Below are 25,415 nucleotides of genomic sequence, written 5' to 3'. Positions count from 1 at the left end.
ATAATAGTTGGAGACTTCAATCCCGCACTTTCATCAATGGACAGAACATCTAGACAGAGGATCAATAAAGAAACAGAGAATTTGAATATTACAATAAATGAGCCAGACTTAACAGACATTTATAGAACATTACACTGCACAACAGCAGGATACACATTTTTCTCAAGTGCTCATGGATCATTCTCAAAGACAGACCATATGCTGGGTCACAAAGCAATTCTCAACAAATTTAAAAAGATTGAAATCATACAAAACACTTTCTCAGATCATAAGGAAATGAAGTTGGAAATCAATAATAGGCAAAGCGCCAGAAAATTCACAAATATGTGGAGGCTCAACAACATACTCTTAAACAACCAGTGGGTCAAGGAAGAAATTACAAGAGACATCAGTAAATATCTCAAGGCAAATGAAAATGAAAACACAACATATCAAAACTTATGGGATGTAGCAAAGGCAGTGCTAAGAGAGAACTTTATTGCCCTAAATGCCTATATCAAAAAAGAAGAAAGGGCAAAAACTCGGGAATTAACTGTCCACTTGGAAGAACTGGAGAAAAAACAGCAAACTAACCCCAAAGCAAGCAAAAGGAAAGAAATAACAAAGATTAGAACAGAAATAAATGAAATTGAGAACATGAAAACAATTGAGAAAATCAATAAAACCAGAAGCTGGTTCTATGAGAAAATCAATAAGATTGATGGGCCCTTAGCAAGATTGACAAAAAGAAGAAGAGAGAGGATACAAACAAATAAGATCAGAAATGGAAGAGGAGACATAACCACTGACCTCACAGAAATAAAGGAGGTAATAACAGGATACTATGAACAACTTTACGCTAATAAATACAACAATGTAGATGAAACAGACAAGTTCCTAGAAAGGCATGAACAACCAACTTTGACTCAAGAAGAAATAGATGACCTCAACAAACCAATCACAAGTAAAGAAATTGAATCAGTCATTAAAAAGCTTACCAAAAAGAAAAGTCCAGGACCAGATGGCTTCACATGTGAATTCTACGAAACATTCCAGAAAGAATTAGTACCAATCCTGCTCAAACTCTTCAAAAAAATTGAAGCGGAGGGAAAGCTACCTAATTCATTCTATGAAGCCAACATCACCCTCATACCAAAACCAGGCAAAGATATTACAAAAAAGAAAACTACAGACCAATCTCTCTAATGAATATAGATGCAAAAATCATCAACAAAATTCTAGCAAATCGAATCAAGCAACGCATTAAAAGAATTATACATCATGACCAAGTAGGATTCATCCCAGGTATGCAAGGACGGTTCAACATAAGAAATACAATTAATTAGTGTAATACACCATATCAACAAATCAAAGCAGAAAAATCACATGACCATCTCAATTGATGCAGAGAAGGCATTTGACAAGATTCAACATCCTTTCCTGTTGAAAACACTTCAAAGGATAGGAATACAAGGGAACTTCCTTAAAATGATGAAGGGAATATATGAAAAACCCACAGCTAATATCATCCTCAATGGGGAAAAATTGAAAACATTCCCCCTAAGATCAGGAACAAGACAAGGATGTCCACTATCACCACTGTTATTCAATATTGTGTTGGAAGTTCTAGCCAGAACAATTAGACAAGAAAAAGAAATACAAGCATCAAAATTGGAAAGGAAGAAGTAAACCTATCACTGTTTGCAGATGATATGATACCATATGTTGAAAACCCCGAAAAATCCACAGCAAAACTACTAGAGCGAAAAAACGAGTACAGCAAAGTGGCAGGTTACAAGATCAACATTCAAAGATCTGTAGTGTTTCTATACACTAGTAATGAACAATCTGAGGGGGAAATCAAGAAACAAACTCCATTTACAATTGCAACTAAAAGAATAAAATACTTAGGAATAAATTTAACTAAAGAGACAAAAGAACTATACAAAGAAAACTACAAAAAACTGTTAAAAGAAATCACAGAAGACCTAAATATGGAAGGGCATACCATGTTCATGGATTGGAAGACTAAATATAGTTAAGATGTCAATTCTACCTAAATTGATTTATAGATTCAACGCAATACCAATCAAAATCCCAACAACTTACTTTTCAGAAATACAAAATCAATAAGCAAATTTATCTGGAAGGGCAGGGTGCCCCGAATTGCTAAAAGTATCCTGAGGGAAAAAAAACGAAGCTGGAGGTCTCACGCTGCCTGATTTTAAGGCATATTATGAAGCCACAGTGGTCAAAACAGCATGGTACTGGCATAAAGATAGATATATTGACCAATGGAATCACATAGAGTGTTCAGATACAGACCCTCTCATCTATGGACATTTGGATAAGGCAGTCAAGCCAACTCACCCGGGACAGAACAGTCTCTTCAATAAATGGTGCCTAAAAAACTGGATATCCATATGCAAAAGAATGAAAGAGGACCCGTATCTCACACCCTATACCATAGTTAACTCAAAATGGATCAAAGATCTAAACATCAGGTCTAATACCATAAAATAGTTAGAGGAAAATGTAGAGAAATATCTTATAAATCTTATAATTGGAGGCAGTTTTATAGACCTTACACTTAAAGCAAGAGTACTGAAGAAAGAAAGAAAGAAATGGGAACTCTTCAAAATTAAACACTTTCGTGCATCAAAGAACTTCATCAAGAAAGTAAAAAGACAGCCCACACAATGGGAGACAATATTTGGAAACGACATATCAGATAAAGGCCTAGTATCCAGAATTTACAAAGAGATTGTTCAACTCAACAACAAAAAGACAGCCAATCCAATTACAAAATGGGAAAAAGACTTGAACAGACACCTCTCAGAAGAGGAAATACAAACGGCCAAAATTTACATGAAGAGATTCTCAATGCCCCTGGCCATTAGAGAAATGCAAATCAAAACCACAATGAGATATCATCTCACACCCACCATTATCAACAAAACAGAAAATGACAAGTGCTGGAGAGGATGTGGAGAAAGAGGCACTTATTCACTGTTGGTGGGAATGTCAAATGGTGCAACCACTGTGGAAGGTAGTTTGGCGGTTCCTCAAAAAGCTGAATATAGAATTGCCATATGACCCAGCAATACCATTGCTAGGTATCTACTCAGAGAACTTAAAGGCAAAGACACAAACGGACATTTGCACACCAATGTTTATAGTAGCATTATTTACAATTGCAAGGAGATGGAAACAGCCAAAATATCCATCAACAGACAAGTGGCTAAACAAACTGTGATATATACATACGACGGAATACTATGCAGCTTTAAGACAGAACAAACTTATGAAGTAAGTAACAACATGGATGGACCTTGAGAACATTATGCTGAGTGAGACTAGCCAAAAACTAAAGGACAAATACTGCATGGTCTCATTGATATGAACTGACATTAGTGATTAAACTTGGAATATTTTGTTCGTAACAGAGACCATCAGGAGATAGAAATAGGGTAAGATATTGGGTAATTGGAGCTGAAGGGATACAGACTGTGCAACAGGACTGGATGCAAAAACTCAGAAATGGACAGCACAATACTACCTAACTGTAATGTAATTATGTTAAAACACTGAATGAAGCTGCATATGAGAACGATAGAGGGAGGAGGGCTGGGGACATATTGAAATCAGAAAGCAAGATAGATGTTAAAGATTGAGATGATATAATCTAGGAATGCCTAGAGCGTATAATAATAGTGAACTGTACAAGGTACAATTTTAAAAATGTTTTTGCATGAGGAAGAACAAAGGAATGTCATTATTGCAGGGTACTGAAAATAGATGGTAATTAATATTTTAAAATGTCACCTTCTGTGTGAGACTAAAGCAAAAATGTTTATTAGTTACAAAATTTATATTTTGACTAGTGCATTTCCTAATATAACTTATATAGATAGTTTGATCGAACGCCATAAGTACTTGGAATCTCAGGCAGGACATGAGATTTTGCTGGTTTGTCTAGAGCGATGCCCTGATGAATCCCAGAGTGATTCGATCAGTGAGTGGAAAAGTAGCTGCAAAGCCCCCTTCGGGAAGTGGTGAGAACGGGGAGAAATTCAACTTCCCCAAGTTGAATTCTTGATATTCTCACAAGCAGTGTGGACAACCAAAGCTACAGGCAGAGCCCCCAGTCTTGGGGTTTGTTCATATGAAACTTAACCCCGCAATGGATAGGTCAAGTCTACTTAAAATTTAGGTCTAAGAGTCACCCCCAAGAGAGCCTCTTTTGTTGTTCAGATGTGGCCCCTCTCTCCAGCCAACACAACGAGCAGTCTCACCACCCTACCCCTCTCTACGTGGGACATGACTCCCAGGGGTGTGGACCTTCCTGGCAACGTGGGACAGAGATCTTGGAATGAGTTTAGACTCAGCACCAAGGGATTGAGAAAAACCCTAGAATGAGCTGAGATGTAGCATCAAGGGATTGAGAAAACCTTCTCGACCAAAAGGGGGAAGAGGGAAATGAGACAAAGTGTCAATGGCTGAGAGATTCCAAACAGAGTCGAGAGGTTATCCTGGAGGTTATTCTTATGCATGAAGTAGATATCATCTTGTTATTCAAGATGTAATGGAGAGGCTGGAGGGAACTGCCTGAAAATGTAGAGCTGTGTTCCAGTGGCCATGTTTCTTGAGGATGATTGAATAAGATACAGCTGTAACAATGTGATTGTGTGATTGTGAAAACCTTGTGTCTGATGCTCCTTTTATCTACCTTGTCAACAGACAAGTAGAACATATGGAATAAAAATAAATAATAGGGGGAAGAAATGTTAAAATAAATTTAGTTTGAAATGCTAGTGATCAATGAAGGCAAGGGGTAAAGGGTATGATAGGTATAATCTTTTTTTTCTTTCCCGTGTTAGTTTCATTTCTTTTTGTTTCTTTTTCTGAATTAATGCAAATGTTCTAAGAAATGATGAATATGCAAGTAGGTGATGATATTGTGAATTACTGATTATGTATGTTTTATTTTGTTTCTTATTTTTTAATTAATAAATTTTAAAAAAGAAAAAGAAAAATAATAGAAGATTTAAAAAGAAACAAAGAACAAAGGTAAAGAATAGAAAATAGTTACATAGGAGCTATTAATCCAATAATATCAATAATCACTTCAAATATAAATTATGTAAATAGCCATTTAGAAGACAGTCAAGATGGTCCCAGTGGATTTTAAAAATATCCCAACTATATATTGTCTACAAGAACACTCACTTTAAATATAAACACACAGATAGATAAAAGTAAAGAGGTTCCAAAAGATACTCAATCAAAAGAAAGCTGGAGTAGCTATATTAATTTCAGGCAAAGCAGACTTCAGAGATAATTATCAGCGATAAAGAGAATTACATAATGATAAAAAGGTCAATTCCCCCAGGAAGATATACTAACCCTTAATATATATGTGCCTAATAACAGATGGTCAAAATACATGAGGCAAAAACTGATAAAATTCCAGGAGGAAATAGATAAATTTACCATTATATTTGGAGACTTCAGCACTCCCATGTAAGCAACTGATAGATACAGCAGGTAGAAAACCAGATTAGGCATAGTGGAAGTGAAGAGCACTATCAATCAACCTGATATAATACATTTATCAAATACTCCATCTGACCACAATAGAATACACATTCTTCTCTAGGTCACATGGAATATTCACAAAAATGGACCATATCCTAGGCCATAAAATGCACCTTAAAACTTTTAAAAGAATAGAAATCATACCAAATATGCACTAAGATCAAAATGGAATTAAACTAAAAATAAGAGAAAAATTGTTAGAAAATCCCAAAACATTTGGAGATTGAACAACACACCTCTGAATAACATATGGGTCAAAGAAGAAACTTCAAGAAAAAATTTAAAATATTTTGAACTAAATGAAAATGAAAATGCAACACATTAAAATTTGTGGAATGCAACAAAAGAGTGCTTAGAGGAAAATTTATAGCATTGAACTTATACATTAGAAAAGAAGAAATATCTCATATCAACAATCTAAACTTCTACCTTAAGAAACTAGAAAAACAAAAGCAAATTAAAACCAAAATAAGCAGAATAAATATTAGAGCAAAAATCAATTAAATTGAAATCAGGAAAACAATAGGCAAAAAAATCAACAAAACCTAAGCTGTTTCACTGAAATGATAAATAAAATTGGTAAACATCTAGTCAGACTAATCAAGAAAAAGGAGGGAAGACATAAATTATTAATGTCAGAAATGAAAGAGGGACCATCACTACTATTGGCTTAGATAATTAAAAGAATAATACAGAAAAAGTATGAAAATTCTATGGCCACAAATTTGATAACAGATGAAATGGACCAATTCCTTGAAGCACAATTTATTAAAACTCACATGAGAAACTGATATCTGAATAGGATTATATCTATTAAAGAAACTGAATCAATAATGAACAACCTTCCAAATTACAAAGCACAAGGCCCAGGTGCTACTGGTGAATACTACCAAACATTTAAGGAAAATATATCACTATGCAACAATCTCTTCCAGAAATAGAAGCAGAAGGAACATTTCCTAACTCATTCTATAATTCTATTAGAATTACTCTAAAACCAAAATCAATCAAAGAAATTACAAGTATACTGTCTCTTGTGAACACAGATGCAAAAATCCTCAACAAAATATTAAGCAAATGAATCCAACACTGTGTAAAAAGAATTACACACCATGACCAAGTGGGGTTTCCACATATGCGAGACTGGATCAATATTCAAAAATCAATTATTGGAGACTTCCTGGAAGATGACGGCTTAGTAAGACGCGCGGATCTTGGTTTCTTCTCCAGGACAGCTACTAGGGGAGTAGAAACGATACAGAAAGCGCCCAAAGCCACAACAGAGATAAAAAAGACAGCGTACCCCATCCTGGAACGGCTGGCTGGCTGAGAGAAGCAGCTCGGGTGAGATCGCCGAGGCGCACGGGCCTCACCGGGCGGGGTGGCAAGCGGCTGGAGTCACTCCCTTCCCCCTTCCCGGGCCGGCTGGGAGAATTGGAGAGGCAGTCCCCTGAAACCAAGGCGACTGGCGCCCACACCACGTGCAGCCCCCCAGACCAACTGAGAGAATTGGATCGGAAATCCCCAGGCCACGGAGAAAGGTGACGGGTGGGGGAGGCCCTTTCCAAACCCGTGACTCCCGGGGAACGTGCAATCTCTCAGGCGGGCCACTGCCGCTGGCGCCCTCCCGCCACGCTTGTTGCCCAGGGCCGACTCGGAAATTCGGACGGGCTTTTTCCCAGGCTGCGGCGACCAGCAACCCTCCCTGCGTTTGGACCCCGGGCCGGCTCAAGCCATTTCGGCTAGCGAACCCCCCGGACGGCGAGAGTTTTCCAAAGTTTAAGGTCCCACAGCACCTTTTACTGGTGGGACCCGCAGACAAACGTGTGCCACGAGCGCCACCTACTGGGCAGGATAAGAAAAACAGAACCCAGAGATTTCACAGAAAAATCTTCCAAACTTTTGGATCCAATACCCAGGGAAATCTGTCTAAATGCGCAGACGCCAACAGAAGATAACGGATCACGCTCAAATAATTGAAAATATGGCCCAGTCAAAGGAACAAACCAATAGTTCAAATGAGATACAGGAGCTGAGACAACTAATGCTAAATATACGAACAGAAATGGAAAACCTCTTCAAAAACGAAATCGATAAATTGAGGGAGGACATGAAGAAGACATGGGATGAACATAAAGAAGAAATAGAAAAACTGAAAAAAACAAATCACAGAACTTATGGAAGTGAAGGACAAAGTAGAAAAGATAGAAAAAACAATGGATACCTACAATGATAGATTCAAAGAGACAGAAGATAGAATTAGTGATTTGGAGGATGGAACATCTGAATTCCAAAAACAAACAGAAACTATCGGGAAAAGAATGGAAAAATTTGAACAGGGTATCAGGGAACTCAAGGACAATATGAACCGCACAAATATACGTGTTGTGGGTGTCCCAGAAGGAGAAGAGAAGGGAAAAGGAGGAGAAAAACTAACGGAAGAAATTATCACTGAAAATTTCCCAACTCTTATGAAAGACCTAAAATTACAGATCCAAGAAGTGCAGCGCACCCCAAAGAGATTAGACCCAAATAGGCGTTCTCCAAGACACTTACTAGTTAGAATGTCAGAGGTCAAAGAGAAAGAGAGGATCTTGAAAGCAGCAAGAGAAAAACAATCCATCACATACAAGGGAAACCCAATAAGACTATGCGTAGATTTCTCAGCAGAAACCATGGAAGCTAGAAGACAGTGGGATGATATATTTAAACTACTAAAAGAGAAAAACTGCCAGCCAAGACTCCTATATCCAGCAAAATTGTCCTTCAAAAATGAGGGAGAAATTAAAACATTCTCAGACAAAAAGTCACTGAGAGAATTTGTGACCAAGAGACCAGCTCTGCAAGAAATACTAAAGGGAGCACTAGAGTCAGAACCGAAAAGACAGAAGAGAGAGGTATGGAGAAGAGTGTAGAAAGAAGGAAAGTCAGATATGATATATATAATACAAAATGCAAAATGGCAGAGGAAAATATTATCCAAACAGTAATAACACTAAATGTCAATGGACTGAATTCCCCAATCAAAAGACATAGATTGGCAGAATGGATTAAAAAACAGGATCCTTCTATATGCTGTCTACAGGAAACACATCTTAGACCCAAAGATAAACATAGGTTGAAAGTGAAAGGTTGGGAAAAGATATTTCATGCAAATAACAACCAGAAAAGAGCAGGAGTGGCTATACTAATATCCAACAAGTTAGACTTCAAATGTAAAACAGTTAAAAGAGACAAAGAAGGACACTATATACTAATAAAAGGAACAATTAAACAAGAAGACATAACAATCATAAATATTTATGCACCGAACCAGAATGCCCCAAAATACGTGAGGAATACACTGCAAACACTGAAAAGGGAAATAGACACAAATACCATAATAGTTGGAGACTTCAATTCCTCACTCTCATCAATGGACAGAACATCTAGACAGAGGATCAATAAAGAAATAGAGAATCTGAATATTACTATAAAGGAGCTAGACTTAACACACATTTATAGGACATTACATCCCACAACAGCAGGATACACCTTTTTCTCAAGTGCTCATGGATCATTCTCAAAGATAGACCATATGCTGGGTCACAAAGCAAGTCTTAACAAATTTAAAAAGATTGAAATCATACACAACACTTTCTCGGATCATAAAGGAATGAAGTTGGAAATCAATAATAGGCGGAATGCCAGAAAATTCACAAATACCTGGAGGCTCAACAACACACTCTTAAACAACAAGTGGGTCAAAGAAGAAATTAAATTGCAAGAGAAATTAGTAGATACCTCGAGGCAAATGAAAATGAAAACACAACATATCAAAACTTATGGGACGCAGCAAAGGCAGTGCTAAGAGGGAAATTTATTGCCCTAAATGCCTATATCAGAAAAGAAGAAAAGGCAAAAATGCAGGAATTAACTGTTCAATTGGAAGAACTGGAGAAAGAACAGCAAACTAATCCCAAAGCAAGCAAAAGGAAAGAAATAACAAAGATTAGAGCAGAAATAAATGAAATTGAAAATATGAAAACGGTAGAGAAAATCAATAAGACCAGAAGTTGGTTCTATGAGAAAATCAATAAGATTGATGGGCCCCTATCAAGATTGACAAAAGAAGAAGAGAGAGGATGCAAATAAATAAGATCAGAAATGGAAGAGGAGACATAACTACTGACCTCACAGAAATAAAGGAGGTAATAACAGGATACTATGAACAACTTTACGCTAATAAATACAACAATTTAGATGAAATGGACGGGTTCCTGGAAAGACATGAACAACCAACTTTGACTCAAGAAGACATAGATGACCTCAACAAACCAATCACAAGTAAAGAAATTGAATTAGTCATTCAAAAACTTCCTAAAAAGAAAAGTCCAGGACCAGATGGCTTCACATGTGAATTCTACCAAACGTTCCAGAAAGAATTAGTACCAATTCTCCTCAAACTCTTCAAAAAAATCGAAGTGGAGGGAAAACTGCCTAATTCATTCTATGAAGCCAACATCACCCTCATACCAAAACCAGGCAAAGATATTACAAAAAAAGAAAACTACAGACCAATCTCTCTAATGAATACAGATGCAAAAATCCTCAATAAAATTCTAGCAAATCATATCCAACAACACATTAAAAGAATTATACATCATGACCAAGTAGGATTCATCCCAGGTATGCAAGGATGGTTCAACATAAGAAAATCAATTAATGTAATACACCATATCAACAAATTAAAGCAGAAAAATCACATGATCATCTCAATTGATGCAGAGAAGGCATTCAACAAGATTCAACATCCTTTCCTGTTGAAAACACTTCAAAGGATAGGAATACAAGGGAACTTCCTTAAAATGATAGAGGGAATATATGAAAAACCCACAGCTAATATCATCCTCAATGGGGAAAAACTGAAAACTTTCCCCCTAAGATCAGGAACAAGACAAGGATGTCCACTATCACCACTATTATTCAACATTGTGTTGGAGGTTCTAGCCAGAGCAATTAGACAAGAAAAAGAAATACAAGGCATCAAAATTGGAAAGGAAGAAGTAAAACTATCACTGTTTGCAGACGATATGATACTATACGTCGAAAACCCGGAAAAATCCACAACAAAACTACTAGAGCTAATAAATGAGTACAGCAAAGTAGCAGGTTACAAGATCAACATTCAAAAATCTGTAGCTTTTCTATACACTAGTAATGAACAAGCTGAGGGGGAAATCAAGAAATGAATCCCATTTACAATTGCAACTAAAAGAATAAAATACCTAGGAATAAATTTAACTAAAGAGACAAAAAACCTATATAAAGAAAACTACAAAAAACTACTAAAAGAAATCACAGAAGACCTAAATAGATGGAAGGGCATACCGTGTTCATGGATTGGAAGACTAAATATAGTTAAGATGTCAATCCTACCTAAATTGATTTACAGATTCAATGCAATACCAATCAAAATCCCAACAACTTATTTTTCAGAAATAGAAAAACCAATAAGCAAATTTATCTGGAAGGGCAGGGTGCCCCGAATTGCTAAAAACATCTTGAGGAAAAAAACGAAGCTGGAGGTCTCGCGCTGCCTGACTTTAAGGCATATTATGAAGCCACAGTGGTCAAAACAGCATGGTATTGGCATAAAGATAGATATATCGACCAATGGAATCGAATAGAGTGCTCAGATATAGACCCTCTCATCTATGGACATTTGATCTTTGATAAGGCAGTCAAGCCAACTCACCTGGGACAGAGCAGTCTCTTCAATAAATGGTGCCTAGAGAACTGGATATCCATATGCAAAAGAATGAAAGAAGACCCATCTCTCACACCCTATACAAAAGTTAACTCAAAATGGATCAAAGATCTAAACATTAGGTCTAAGACCATAAAACAGTTAGAGGAAAATGTTGGGAGATATCTTATGGATCTTACAACTGGAGGCGGTTTTATGGACCTTAAACCTAAAGCAAGAGCACTGAAGAAGGAAATAAATAAATGGGAACTCCTCAAAATTAAACACTTTTGTGCATCAAAGAACTTCATCAAGAAAGTAGAAAGACAGCCTTCACAATGGGAGACAATATTTGGAAATGATATATCAGATAAAGGTCTAGTATCCAGAATTTATAAAGGGATTGTTCATCTCAACAACAAAAAGACAGCCAACCCAATTACAAAATGGGAAAAAGACTTGAACAGACACCTCTCAGAAGAGGAAATACGGATGGCCAAGAGGCACATGAAGAGATGCTCAATGTCCCTGGCCATTAGAGAAATGCAAATCAAAACCACAATGAGATATCATCTCACACCCACCAGAATGGCCATTATCAACAAAACAGAAAATGACAAGTGCTGGAGAGGATGCGGAGAAAGAGGCACACTTATCCACTGTTGGTGGGAATGTCAAATGGTGCAACCACTGTGGAAGGCAGTTTGGCGGTTCCTCAAAAAGCTGAATATAGAATTACCATACGACCCAGCAATACCATTGCTGGGAATATACTCAAAGGACTTAAGGGCAAAGACACAAACGGACATTTGCACACCAATGTTTATAGCAGCGTTATTTACAATTGCAAAGAGATGGAAACAGTCGAAATCTCCATCAACAGAAGAGTGGCTAAACAAACTGTGGTATATACATATGATGGAATACTATGCAGCTTTAAGACAGGATAAACTTATGAAGCATGTAATAACATGGATGGACCTAGAGAACATTATGCTGAGTGAGTCTAGCCAAAAACTAAAGGACAAATACTGTATGGTCCCACTGATGTGAACAGACATTCGAGAATAAATTGGGAATATGTCCTTGATAACAGAGTCCAGCAGGAGGTAGAAACAGGGTAAGATAATGGCCAATTGGAGTTGAAGGGATACAGACGGTGTAACAGGACTAGATACAAAAACTCAAAAATGGACAGCACAATAATACCTAATTGTAAAGTAATCATGTTAAAACACTGAATGAAGCTGCATCTGAGCTATAGGTTTTTGTTTTGTTTTGTTTTGTTTTGTTTTGATTTTACTATTATTACTTTTATTTTTTTCTCTATATTAACATTCTATATCTTTTTCGGTTATGTTGCTAGTTCTTCTAAACCAATGCATATGTACTAAGAAATGATGATCATGCATCTATGTGATGATGTTAAGAATTAATGATTGCATATGTAGAATGGTATGATCTCTAAATGTTGGGTTAATTTCTTTTTTTCCGTTAATTAAAAAAAAAAAGAGAGAAGGGATAATTGGAGCTGAAGGGATACAGATTGTACAACGGGACTGGATATAAAAACTCAGAAATGGACAGCACAATACTACCCAATTGTAACGCAATTATGTTAAAACACTGAATGAAGCTGCATGTGAGGTATAGGTTTTTTGTTTTTGTTTTTGTTTTTGTTTTTGTTTTTTCTTTCTATTATTGTTTTAATTCTTATTCTGATGTCTTTTTATTTCTTTTTCTAAATCGATGCAAATGTACTAAGAAATGATGAATATGCAACTATGTGATGTTATTAAGAATTACTGATTGTACATGTAGATTGGAATGATTTCTAATTGTTTTGTTAATTCTTTTTTTAATTAATAAAAAAAAGACAAAAAAAATCAATTATTATAATCCACCATATCAAGAGGCTAAAACAGAAAAATCACATAATTACATCAATTGATGCAGAAAAAAGTTTTGACTAAGTCCAACAGCATTAATGATGATAACTCTCAGTAAAGCAAGAATAGAGGGGAACTTTCTCAAGTTGATGAGGTACATCTACAAAAACACTGCAGCTAACATCTAATGCTAGTGCTAGATGTTTTCCCCGTAAGACTTGGAACAAAGCAAGGACGCTGCCTTTCACCACCCTATGCAATATCACACTGGACATTCTAGCTAATGCAGTAAGACAAGAAAGGTATACAGACCAGTAAGGGGAAAGCAAAGCTATCTTTGTTAACAGAAGGTAGACAGTCCCAAAGACTCTCTGTCTGTGTAGAAAATCATAAAGAATCAGTAAAAAAAAAAAAAAAACTCTTGGAACGAATATATGTAGCAAAGTTGCATGATACAAGGTTAATACTACTTTTCTATATAAAGTAGCAATGAACAAGTAGAATTTGAAATTAAAAACGCAGCAATATTTACATTAGCATCAAAAAGTGAAATAGGTATAAGTCTAACAAAATATGTACATATCTATATGAAATAACTGTAAAACTCTGATGAAAGAAATCCAAGAAGATTTAAATAAATCAAATATCAATAATATTGATAACAAAATAAAAAAGAGAAAGAATGATATCCTATATTCATGGACAGGAAGACTCAATGTTGTTAAAATGTCTGTTCTTCCTAACTTGAACAATGAGTCAACAATCCCGATCAAAACTGCAGTTATTTTGGACAAATTGACAAACTGATGCTAAAGTTCATAGAATGTTGTAATCCAGATACCTTGATTTTTTTGTAACGATTATATTACTATATAATCTTTACCTTGCAATTGTAAAAGCCTCATGATAACTCGTGACTGACCCTACTTGTACCCCTTTGTCTTGTTTTACAACTTTGAAGTCTTCTGATTATGAAGACAGCCCCTTAATGTTTATTAATTAAGGAAATCAAGAAAGCCCACAGAGGGAATATTATTTAGGAACAGAAAGAACTGTGCTACAAAGCCACAAAGAGACACGGAGCAATGTTAACAGCATATTACCAAATGAAAGAAGACAGTCTGAAAAGGAAACATACTGTATGATTCCAAGTTTATGACATCCTAGAAAAGGCAAAACTATAGTGACAGTAAAACATCACTGCTTGCTAGGGTTTGGGCGTGAGGGGTAGGAAGAAGGGATGAATAGATGGAGAACAGGATTTTGGGGACAGTGAAATCATTCTGAATAATACTGTAATGTAGATACATGACTATGCATTTGTACAAACCCACAAACTGTAGAGAGATTTACCTAATGTAAATTATGGACTTCAATTAATAATAATGTATGAATATTGGTTTAGCATTTGTAACAAATATACCACACTAATGCAAGATGCTAACAACAGAGGACATAGTGAGTGGATATGGGGTTTGTGGGACCACTACTCTGCTTAATTTTTCTGTAAACCTAAAACTTCTCTAAAAATAATATTTGCTAATTTAAAAAAGATATAACAGACACTACATAACAATAAAAGGTTTAATTCATCAAGACGACTTACGTAAAACGAACTATATAGCCTCCAAGCAAAAAACTGATAGAATTATGAGGAGAAATTTTTTCAACTATAATTAAAGATGATTTGATATGTCTCTCAAACCAATAGAGCTAACAGGAAAAAAATGAGGATACAGGTGTTATGAGCAACAAAATTAATTAGTTTGATCTAATAGGTTAGTCAACAAATAGTAAATATATTTTCTATCAAAGAACACATTATTACTTTACAAAAACTGAACATATTCTTGGTCACAAAATATGTTCAAATGCATTTTAAAAATCATGTCATGTACATTTTCTGATCATAGTGCAATTAAATATAAAATTTAAAATAAAAACAAAACAAACAAGCAAACAAAAACCTTATATGCTTGAGAACTAAAAAAAAACACTAAATAATCTAAAAGAACATGCACTATGAAAATTATAAAATATTTAGAATAATCACAGAATAAAAACATATCAAAAAGGTCCTGAAATACAGTTAAACTGTAGTTGGAGAGAAATTTACATGTATTAAAAAAAAAAACAGGGAAAGCAAAATATATGAACTCAAGAAGCTAAAAAAGGAAATAATAAGCCCACCACAATTAAAAGAGATGGAAATAATAAAGATAAGAGAAAACTAAGAGAAGAAAAATTTACATAAAGAGATAGGCAAGAATACCAAAACCTAGTTCTCTGAAAATACCAATAAAATAGATACCTCTTCCAGCAAGCATGACAGACAAAATGAAAGAAAGCAAAAATAAACAATTTTGGAACTCTTCCAAAACAGGCTGGTAGAAAAGGTAACAGATAGTTAAGACTTAAAACATAAGAACATAATCAGAATAAATTTATGTCAATATATTTTAAAACACACAAGAAATGGACATTTTACTAGAAAATCATCAAATAACCAAAATTTATTCTGGAACAATAGTATAGCTAAATAATTATTAAATAAATTGAACTGAGGCAAAAATTTCCTTCAACAACAAAAGTAACACCAGACCCAGATTCACAATTTTAATCAAACTTTCAATAGGCATAAAATTGCTATTTACAAAGAGCTTCCAAGAAAAGGAAAATTATTCAGCTTATTTCATTTAGTAAGAATAATATTGCTAACAAAATAAAGAGAAAGAATTAGAAAAATATATAAGACCAATCTCACATTTGTTCATAGATATAAAAGAAATAATAATAACTTGTATAAATTATAGCAATCAAATTCAGCAGTCTTTAGGAAAACAAGAAATTGGCTTTGAAGTTCAGTATGTTACAACATTAAAAGGAGGGGGCAAACCATATGATCACCTCAATTAATGCAGGAAAAAAACATTCTGTTAAGATTTAACAGTCATTCAAATCAGAAACCAAAGAGCATAACTTCTTTAAATCTGACAAACGGAACCTACCCAAACCTACAGCAAGCCTCAGCTACAGTGATAAAAGCAGACCCCTTAAAATCATAACCAATATAAGGATGCTCACCATCACTTTTTCTATTCTATATTCCACTGGAGGTCATAGTCAGATCAAGAAAAATGAAGATGCATGAAAAATTGTAAAGGAACATCTATCGGAATTTACAAGAGACATTTACCTGAATGAATAAGAAAGCACAGCAGGGCTGAAGATCTGTAAAGGTAGTAAATACAGATGTAAGAGCAACAAACAAAATCGATGTTACTATACATTTCACCAATTAGAAAATGTGATGTAGCAACAGAAACTAAAAGGCACTTTGAAACAGACTATACATGCAAGACTTTTATGTATTAAAATGATAAACTACTATTAAAAGACAAAACATATCAATGAAAATGTACCATATTAATGCAAGGGAAGATTCAGTAAAACAGAAAGATGTCAACTCCCTGCCAATTAACCTACGAATCCAATGTAATCTGGATTTGGGAAGAAGGTATGCTCACCTCACTAATCAAAACTGACCAATTAAAACCGAGGTCAGGTTATTTTACTCTTTAGTTGTCTGGTTCACAAAACAGGCAGAAAGCCTGGAAAATCTACTGAATTGAATGATTAGCATGTTTCTTAGTCAATTCTCTCAAACAGTGATTATTTTCTCCAACTATTTGACAAGAACTGAATTCTGGATTGAGGTCTCTCAGAAGTGCTGTGTTATGCTGATTGAAAAAAACCATAACACCAAGACGACAGGTGGCAAAACAGATACTCTTTTATGAACTCACTTTCTCACCAATGCAGATGGCACAGAAATACAACAGAAGCTTCCAACAGCACCAACGAGCTGCTCTGTTCATATGCCTCAGATCTGCACACCTCAGAGCACAGATAAGAGAACAAGTAACTGCAGGCCACCTTTACCATAAAAAGGCTTGTGCTATTTTATGTTAGCTCCTGTAGATGTCTTAGTTTAAGCAGGACTGTATACCTAAGGACCCACCATAACTAGGCACAAAATATACTCTAAATGAATTAACTAAATGAATTAACCTAATCAACAAAGGTATTTACCTGTCTGATAAATGATAATGAAAATAACCATTTGGGTTTGGGTACAGCTGTTTCGGAACTGTTTATGGACAACAGATACAGCTGCTCGATGCACACCTGAACTGAGATAGTAGGCCCATTTCATTAGATAGAATATACTATTGAAAATTGACATGTGTCTAGTTCATCTAAAAACAGTACAGTTGAGTTTTAACTTTGAATATGCTTTAATTTTAAATATAGATGATTTGGTTTAACAGTTTGAAGAACTGCCAGCTTGTTTTCCAAATTTTAAATTAGTTACTTTATTTTACAATAACAAGAAAGTTGTTAAAATGTATCTCATAAGGGTATATACAATGGCAAATAAAAGTCAAAGTCCCTACCCTTGTGGAACTTGCAGCTGAATGGAGAAGAGGCAGGCAAAAAAAAGTAAACAGATGAATCTATTGTAACAAATGATGCTAACTGCAAAGAAAAATTAATAAGATACAATGGAGAATAATAACAGGGAAGCCTACTTACCAAAGTCAAGGAAGGCCACCCTGGGCATTAAACGTAGAAGGCATGGCCTTCAAGATAAAAAGCAGGAAAACAGCTTCAAGAACTAAAAGGCCAGAAAGTTAGAGAGTGGCAGTTAAAGAGGAAAGGACATAAGATCAAGCAAGAGGTTAGGCAGGAGTCAGAGGTGTCAGAGCTTTTGAAGTGCACAAGAAACTACCGCAGACTTCTAAGCAAGGGAATGACAAGAATACTTTGGCTGCTATGTGAAAACTAGGGAAGTAGTGTAATAAGCCAAAAAGAAAGCACCTGTTCATCAGGATAGTTGTAACTAATTTGAGAGCAGATAAACAGAGAAATCTTCCTCCCAGATCCACCAAATGAAGATAAGAACAATTTCTGGGCCTCTATACACTTAGGCATGTTAAGAACAGAATCATAGACAGCTGGAATTGGAAGAAATTTCCCAGATCGCAATTTAACCCCGTTATTTTACAAGTGAGTAAGCAGTTGCTCAAGATTAAAAAATATATATACATATATATGTATATAATACATATATACACATATATGTGTATATATATATTTTAAATAAAAAGTTAAAACAAACAATGTTGTGATTGCATTAGACGGGTTTAATTTGAAAGAACTGACATGGTTACAGTACTGAATTTTCTAACATGAGAATACGGTATGTCTCTCAGTTTATTTATGTCTTCTTTAACAGTAAGTTGGGAGGCATGGATTTTAAATTTTAAAAAATCAAACTAAAAAGTATGTAGGAATTGGCACTCGAACTAACTCCCGGAACGGTACGCTTTCCCTCCAAAGCTAAGCTTCAGTTTTGCTTTTAAAATGAGTAATCCTGAGTTGTACATGCAGAAAAAGGGAAGAAAAGCTTGAATAGGAGTCAAAAGAACGGGAATTTTACTTCTAACTTTTGTCATAACAAACGAGAGATTAGAGGATACATCCATCTGGGCAAATCATTTCCTGTCTCATTTTCCTAGTGTAAAATGCCGACGATTGCACTGAGAGCATTCTAAGGTCCTTATGAGAAACATGTTTTCAATGTAGAAACAAAATCAAAATTTCCCTACCTAAATTCTAGGTGTTAAAAAATAAAGCAAAATTCCCAAACTAGCAATTGAACTATTCGTGGGCAATTCCTGCTATCAAATCACTTATAGCGATATCATCTTACTGACGAACATGTTTAATTGGTCAAAATTTTCGCCCCTTCCAAGTATCTTCTATGAGGCGGGAGAGTTATTCCTGTGAAAGAGACGAGGGACAGACGAGCTGGTGATGGGAAGGGAATGCGGGTCAGGGAGTAATCCTAAAGAACCCGTCAGTTTCAAACGTAAAAATACTTGTAAGCAGTCTCATTCAGAAAGAAGAAGCTCAACCGCCGAATTTCTTACTTATATTCTTGCTCCTTGGCAAGGAGATCCAGTCCAGGTGTAGCAGGTTGCGGAAAGCGTGGCGGCAGAGGAATCCCTGGAACTCTCTGTTTCTGTAAAAGACAGATACTTTCAGTCCCGATGTTAGAGGTTCGCCGTCCCTTCGCCCGCTGGGAACCTACTCGCTACCCGGGAGTTTGGAGTTGAACTGACCCTGAGGCCAAGACTTCGCCCCGCCATCTTTCGCGACCGCGACGCGGTTACCGAGGCAACCGCGCATCTTCCCGCGAGAGCCCCGGTAGCCTCCCGCCCTGGGCGCGGACTCCTTCTTATTAGCGCGCTCCTTCCGGATTGCGGCTCCACGCTCCGGGCGCGGTCTGAGGGCTGCGGAGGTGGGCGTGGTCGGCGATCAGCTGGTGCGAAGTAACCACCCGCCGGGCTGTGCGCAGCGGTAGGAATTTAGAACAGATCGACCAAGGAACGCAGGTGGGGCTGTTTTTAATACTCAGTAATAAGCAAGCTAGCCCCCAGAGGTCAAACTATGCTGAATTAAGGATACATACTATTAAACATGATTTATCACTGTTGATGCTAGTCTTGATCATCTGGCTTGAGGTAACCTTTATAGGGTTATACTTTTCCACTTTTCCATTCTGTCTCCCTTGAGAGGTAGTCACTATATGCAGCCCATACTTAAGTGGGGCGTTATGGTTCCCCTCCTTGAGGGCAGAATATCTACTTAAATTATTTGGAATTCTTCTGAGCAGACAAGTTGTCGATTTCCCCTATATATTTATTTAATCGTTAATCTAAATCATTATTAAATCATCATTAGATTTATCATTAATCAAAATCTAAATCTGTGCACTTGTGGGTGTTTAATTTATTCTTTGGGTTATAATCCAATACTACTTTATTTTGTTGATTCAATTCTTCCAGTTTGGGTCACCGGAAGCCCTTTTAGTTGGCCTCTGTGTCCCTCTGACATACCCCCATATGGTAGATTGAACTAGGAACCCCAACAAAGACATATTCCTAATCTTAATCCATGCTCCTGTGGGTGTGAACCCCTTTGTAAATAAGACCCTTAAAAAATGATGCATCCTTTAAGGTGTGGACTCATTTGTGAATAGGATCTTTTAATATTCTATTTAATTATGGCCAAACTGAATCAGGGTGAACCTTAATCCATATTACTAGAGGTTTTTTTAAAAAAAAAAAAAAGTCAGAAAAAGCCACAGGAGGAGATCAAGGACATCACCATGTAAAGGGAGGCAAAGACACAAGCCAAGGAATCACAAGGATTGCAGCAAGCCAGCACCAAAACACTACACACTTTTGGGAGAAAGCATGGCCTTACCAACACCTGGATTTGTGACTTCTGGACTCTAAAACCATGAGCCAATAAATTGTTGGCTAAGCCAAGTCACTGTGTGGTATTTGTCATAACTGCCTGGCAAACTAAGACATCTGATCATTGTGAGTTTTCTGTGTTTTTCTTGACATTATTGTTGTTTGTTTGTTTTTAAAGCACTTCTGTACTCTCTAGCACTACAGACTCACCTTGCCTATTTTCTTCCCTGGTCCTAGGTCGGCCATTTCTCCAAGGAGGCCTTGTTTCTTTTATTGGAGAATGATATTAGAAAGATCTGGATATTTGATGGTCAGGTTCATGTGTCAGTTTTGCCAGGTGATGGTACCTGGTTGTTTGATAAAGCAAGCATTGGCCTATCTGTTGTTGTAAGGGCATTTCCTATACTTAAATCATCAGCATATTGGTTGCATCTATGGCTGGTAACTGCAGTCAGCTAAGGGAGTGTCTTCTGCAATGAGTGATGTTTAATCTAATCATCTGAAAGTTTTTGAAGAGACTTCAGAAGAGAGAATCTCTCTGTTTCAGCCAGCCACCCTCATCTAGAGAGTTCACTGAGGACCTTCGTTGGCGCTGCCAGCTCACAGCCTACCATACAGATTTTGGAGTCTTGCATCCCCACAGTTGTGTGAGACACTTTTATATATCTCATATTCACAGATATCTCCTGTTGGTTATGTTTCCCTGAGAACCCTGACTAATACATTATACTTTTAAAAATTCTTTTTAATATTTCCTGCCTTGTAAAAGTGAAATGATGGTCACTGTAGTTTAATTTGGAAGTTAATAATAAGGTAGAACATCTATTCATGTTTATGAGTTTATGTACTATTTATGTTTCCTTTTCTGCAAAATGGATCATCATGTACTTTACTGGCAAATCAAGTTTCCATATCTTGGTCTGTACCTGGGCTTTCTATTCTGTTCTATTGAGCTGTCTATTCCTTTATTAATACCAGTGTCTTAATTACTAGAGTGCTATAATGTCTTACTGTCTCACTAGGAAATTCCCTCCACAGTGTTATTCAGGTACATCTTGGCTATGCTCTTTCACTTAAACTTTAAAATCAGCTTTACAAGTTCCCTGAAAATAACCTGCTGAGATTTAACTGGAACTATATTAAACTTATAGACTAATTTGAAGAAAACTGACATTCACAGTGTTCAGTCTTCCAATTTCAAAATAAGGTGTTGTGCTAGTTTGAAAGGATGTATGTCCCCTAGAAGAAGCCATGTTTTAATCTAAATACTGTATGTTGAAACTGTAATCAGATCATCTCCCTGGAGATGTGATTTAATCAAGAGTGATTGTTAAACTGGATTAGGTGACAACTTGTCTCCACCCATTTGGGTGGGTCTTGATAAGTTTCTGGAGTCCTATAAAAGAGGAAACATTTGGAGAATGAGAGAGAACAGAGAATGCTGTAGCACCACGAAGCAGAGTCCACCAGCCAGCGACCTTTCGAGATGCAGAAGGAAAACACCTTCCGGGGAGCTTCATGAAACTGGAAGCCAGGAGAGAACGTTAGCAGATGATGCTGTGTTTGCCATGTGCCCTTCCAGATGAGAAAGAAACCGTGAACTTCATTGGCCTTCTTGAACCAAGGTGTCTTTCTCTAGATGCCTTAAATTGGACATTTCTATAGACTTGCAAACTAGCAACTTATTAAATTCCCTTTTTTAAAAGTCATTCTGTTTCTGGTATATTGCATTCCGGCAGCTAGCAAACGAGAACAGGTATAGGTGTGTATCTCCATATATTTAGGTCTTTTCTGCTGTTTTACAAGACTTACTAAAAAGCCTCAGTAATCAAGACAGTGTGATGAATAGACATAATGATCAATGGAATATAAAAGAAAATCCAGAAATAAACACTTACTTACGTTTATGCTGAATTGATTTTTGACCATGTGCGAAGGCAATTCAATGGGGAAAGGATAGTCTTTTTAAAAAGTGGTGCTGGGGTAATTAAATATCCCTATGCAAAAAAACTGAACTTACTTTATGAGTAAGTTACTATTAAGAAAATAGTAATGGAAGCAACAATTCCATCCTGACCAAAAGGGGGAAAAGAAGCATAATTAATAAAGTATCAGTGGCAGAGAGAGTTCAAATAGAGTTCAGAGGCTACTCTGGAGGTTGCTCTTACACAAGCTTCAGTTAGACTTTGCTACCTATCATAACCTGCCAACCCCCAACCAGGACCATTCCAGCCAATCCTAAAGAACACCTAGGGCAATATATAAGATTTCACAAAGGTTCCAGGCACTAGAGTAACTTTCCAGAGACCTTCAATCTCCAGATGGGTCCCTGGTCCAGATACGTCCTGATACCTACCCCAGCCTCTCCAGAACAGCAGATAGTTCCATCTCTGTACCCTATATTAGTGACAGACCCTTCCAATATGAAAAATTTACGATGGCCATAGCCCAAACACCCCTAAAGAGAGGGATGGAAAGATCAAAGGTAATGGTAGAGTTATACAGAGAAGATAGGATTTGACAAATGAATATGAATGCTGAATCATTACATTGATACCTCTTTCAGTCTGCAGTGTTTTAGAGCACTAGAAGTAAACACCTAAAATTGTGGAATTGTAACCCATGTCAAACTCTAAAATATGTTTACAACTAATTGTGGTGCTGTGCTTTGAAATTTATAGCTTTTTTGAATGTATGTTATTTTTCACCAAAAAAAAAAAAAGAAGACGAAAAAGTCAATTGTGATGATAAAAAAATATTTAAGCTTTCTAGCCTCCTATATTCTGGAGCAGCTAGAAGGAAAAATAGGAGAGGATCATATGGTAGCCCATGACAAACTCTGGGATCTGTCCTGTGACCACCTTTTGAAGAGTGCTTTGAAAACTCTTTCTTAGTTCTTTGCTTTATATATATGTTATGCTATACAATAGAAAAAAATAGCAGAAAGAAAATGTATATTACATCAAAATTATACTTAGTAATCATTTTATAGTATTGCATTTCACTTATAAATTAAGTAGGAATCAAATATTATTCACTAATTAGCTTGATTTGCTATAGAAAGGGAAATATCCTCATATAGATTGTGGTTGTGAAGGCATAACTACGCTACTGTACTAGGAACCGTTGACTTTTGACTTAGGTGGGATTGTATAATGTCTGAACAAAACTGTTTAAAAATGAACAGAGAGAAACGAGTGCTGGAAAAAATGTGGAGAGAGATATGTAGGTATTTACTGTTGGTAGGGAAACAGAGTGATGCAGTCCTTCTTGAAGGCAGTGTGGTGGCTCCAGAGGAGGCTAACGGTGGAGGGAAAAAAAAAAAACAAATGAAAACACTGGGAGAAAACCTCCAAATCGTATATCTAATAAACTATTTGTACCTAGAATTCAAGAATTCATAAACAACTCTTGCAACTCAATAATAAGAAAACAACCTATTTAAAAAGGGAGAAGAGGTTTGAAGACATTTCACCATGAAGATAAACAAATAGCTATAAGCACAAGAAACAGTGTTCAACAGTATTAGTCATTAGGGAAATAGATAAATCATAATCAGATACCACTAGAATGTCTCCAATCAAAACAATGAAAAATACCAAATGTTAACAAAGGAATGGAGAATAAACTGTGGTATATTCTTACAATGGAAGAGTATTTGACAGTAAAAAAAATGAACTGCTATTAAACCCTATAACATTGGTGATTCTCAACAAATATGCTGAGCAAAAGAAGCCAATAAAAAGATGCTACATACTGTATGATTTCATTTTTGTTAAGTTTTAAGCCAGACAAAATTAATCTATAGTGACAGAAAGCAGATCATGGTTGCTTGAGGATGGGGCTGAGATTGGGAACTGACTGCAAATGAGCTTTAGGGAACTTTTTGGAGAGATAGAAATGTCCTAAAACTGGATTGTGATGATGGTTACATAACGATGTAACTTTTCTAAAACTCACTGAACTATATACATTCAATGGGTTATTTTTATCATATGTAAATTTTACCTCAAAGTGTTGAATATATAAAAAGAAATGTATTTCTCTCTCACGTAACAGTACAATTGATTGAGGTTATCAGGGCAACTCTGTTCCACAAGTTCTTTCCTAGGCTCAGGTATTTCCCATCTTTTTGCACTGCCATCTGCTAGGGTATTGTTTTCATCTGCAGGGTTAAAGCTATGCCTCAGGTATGTCTGTGCTCCAATTTGTGAGAAGAGGGAAAAGAGAATTGAAAAGTAAATACTTAATGTTTTAAGGCCCAGAACTATAAGCAGCACATCTTTCTTACCCTTACATTCCATTGGTGAGAACTTGGTTATATGTCATACCTAATTGCAAAAGAGGTTAGATAATAAAGGCTGCAGTTGAAGGCCAGATACCCAGAAATAAAGGACGAGTAGACTTGGGACTGAGAAAACCAGCAGTCTTCAATATTTGTTAAAGTCTTTAATTCTAATAATTTATTGTAAAATTATCAGCATAGCTCAGAGATATTACGGGTTCAGTTCCAGACCACCATTGTAAAGTAAATATTGTGATAAAGCAAGTCACACAAATGTTTTGGTTTCCCGGCATATATAAAAGTAATGTTTACAATAAACTAATTGTATTAAGTGTACAATAGCATTGTCTAAAATAAAGAGGACATACCTTAATTAAAATGTACACAGAGACACAAAGTGAGCATATGCTGTTAGGAAAAAATGGCACCAATAGACTTGCTCAATGCAGGGTTGCCATAAAAACCTTCAATTTGTAAAATACTCAATATCTGCAAAGCACAGTAAAGTGAAGTGCAATAAAATGAGGTATGCCTATATTTAGAGTTCTAAATGTAAGCAATCATATAATCAGTCCATAACGGGAGTTTCATTTCTTCCTTTCCAAACC

At 36.1% G+C, this 25,415-nt stretch overlaps 1 protein-coding gene across 1 annotated transcript in view; it reads right to left on the bottom strand.

The window, feature by feature from the left end:
* Nucleotides 1-19,587, bottom strand: part of TEX9 (testis expressed 9) — an 89,305-nt gene extending 69,718 nt beyond the window's left edge. Inside the window, exons 1-2 of the mRNA XM_077128012.1 lie at nt 19,383-19,587; nt 19,191-19,282 (exon numbers count right to left, since the gene is read on the bottom strand). Of these exons, the coding sequence (XP_076984127.1) occupies nt 19,191-19,282; nt 19,383-19,409 (119 nt within the window). The 5' untranslated portion in view covers nt 19,410-19,587. The remainder of the gene's footprint in view (nt 1-19,190; nt 19,283-19,382) is intronic.
* Nucleotides 19,588-25,415: the final 5,828 nt, after the last annotated feature.

This window comes from Tamandua tetradactyla, chromosome 14, assembly GCF_023851605.1.
Source record: "Tamandua tetradactyla isolate mTamTet1 chromosome 14, mTamTet1.pri, whole genome shotgun sequence".
Taxonomy (NCBI): domain Eukaryota; kingdom Metazoa; phylum Chordata; class Mammalia; order Pilosa; family Myrmecophagidae; genus Tamandua; species Tamandua tetradactyla.
Note: the sequence above shows the minus strand (reverse complement) of the source record. Positions and strands in the feature narration are given on the sequence as shown.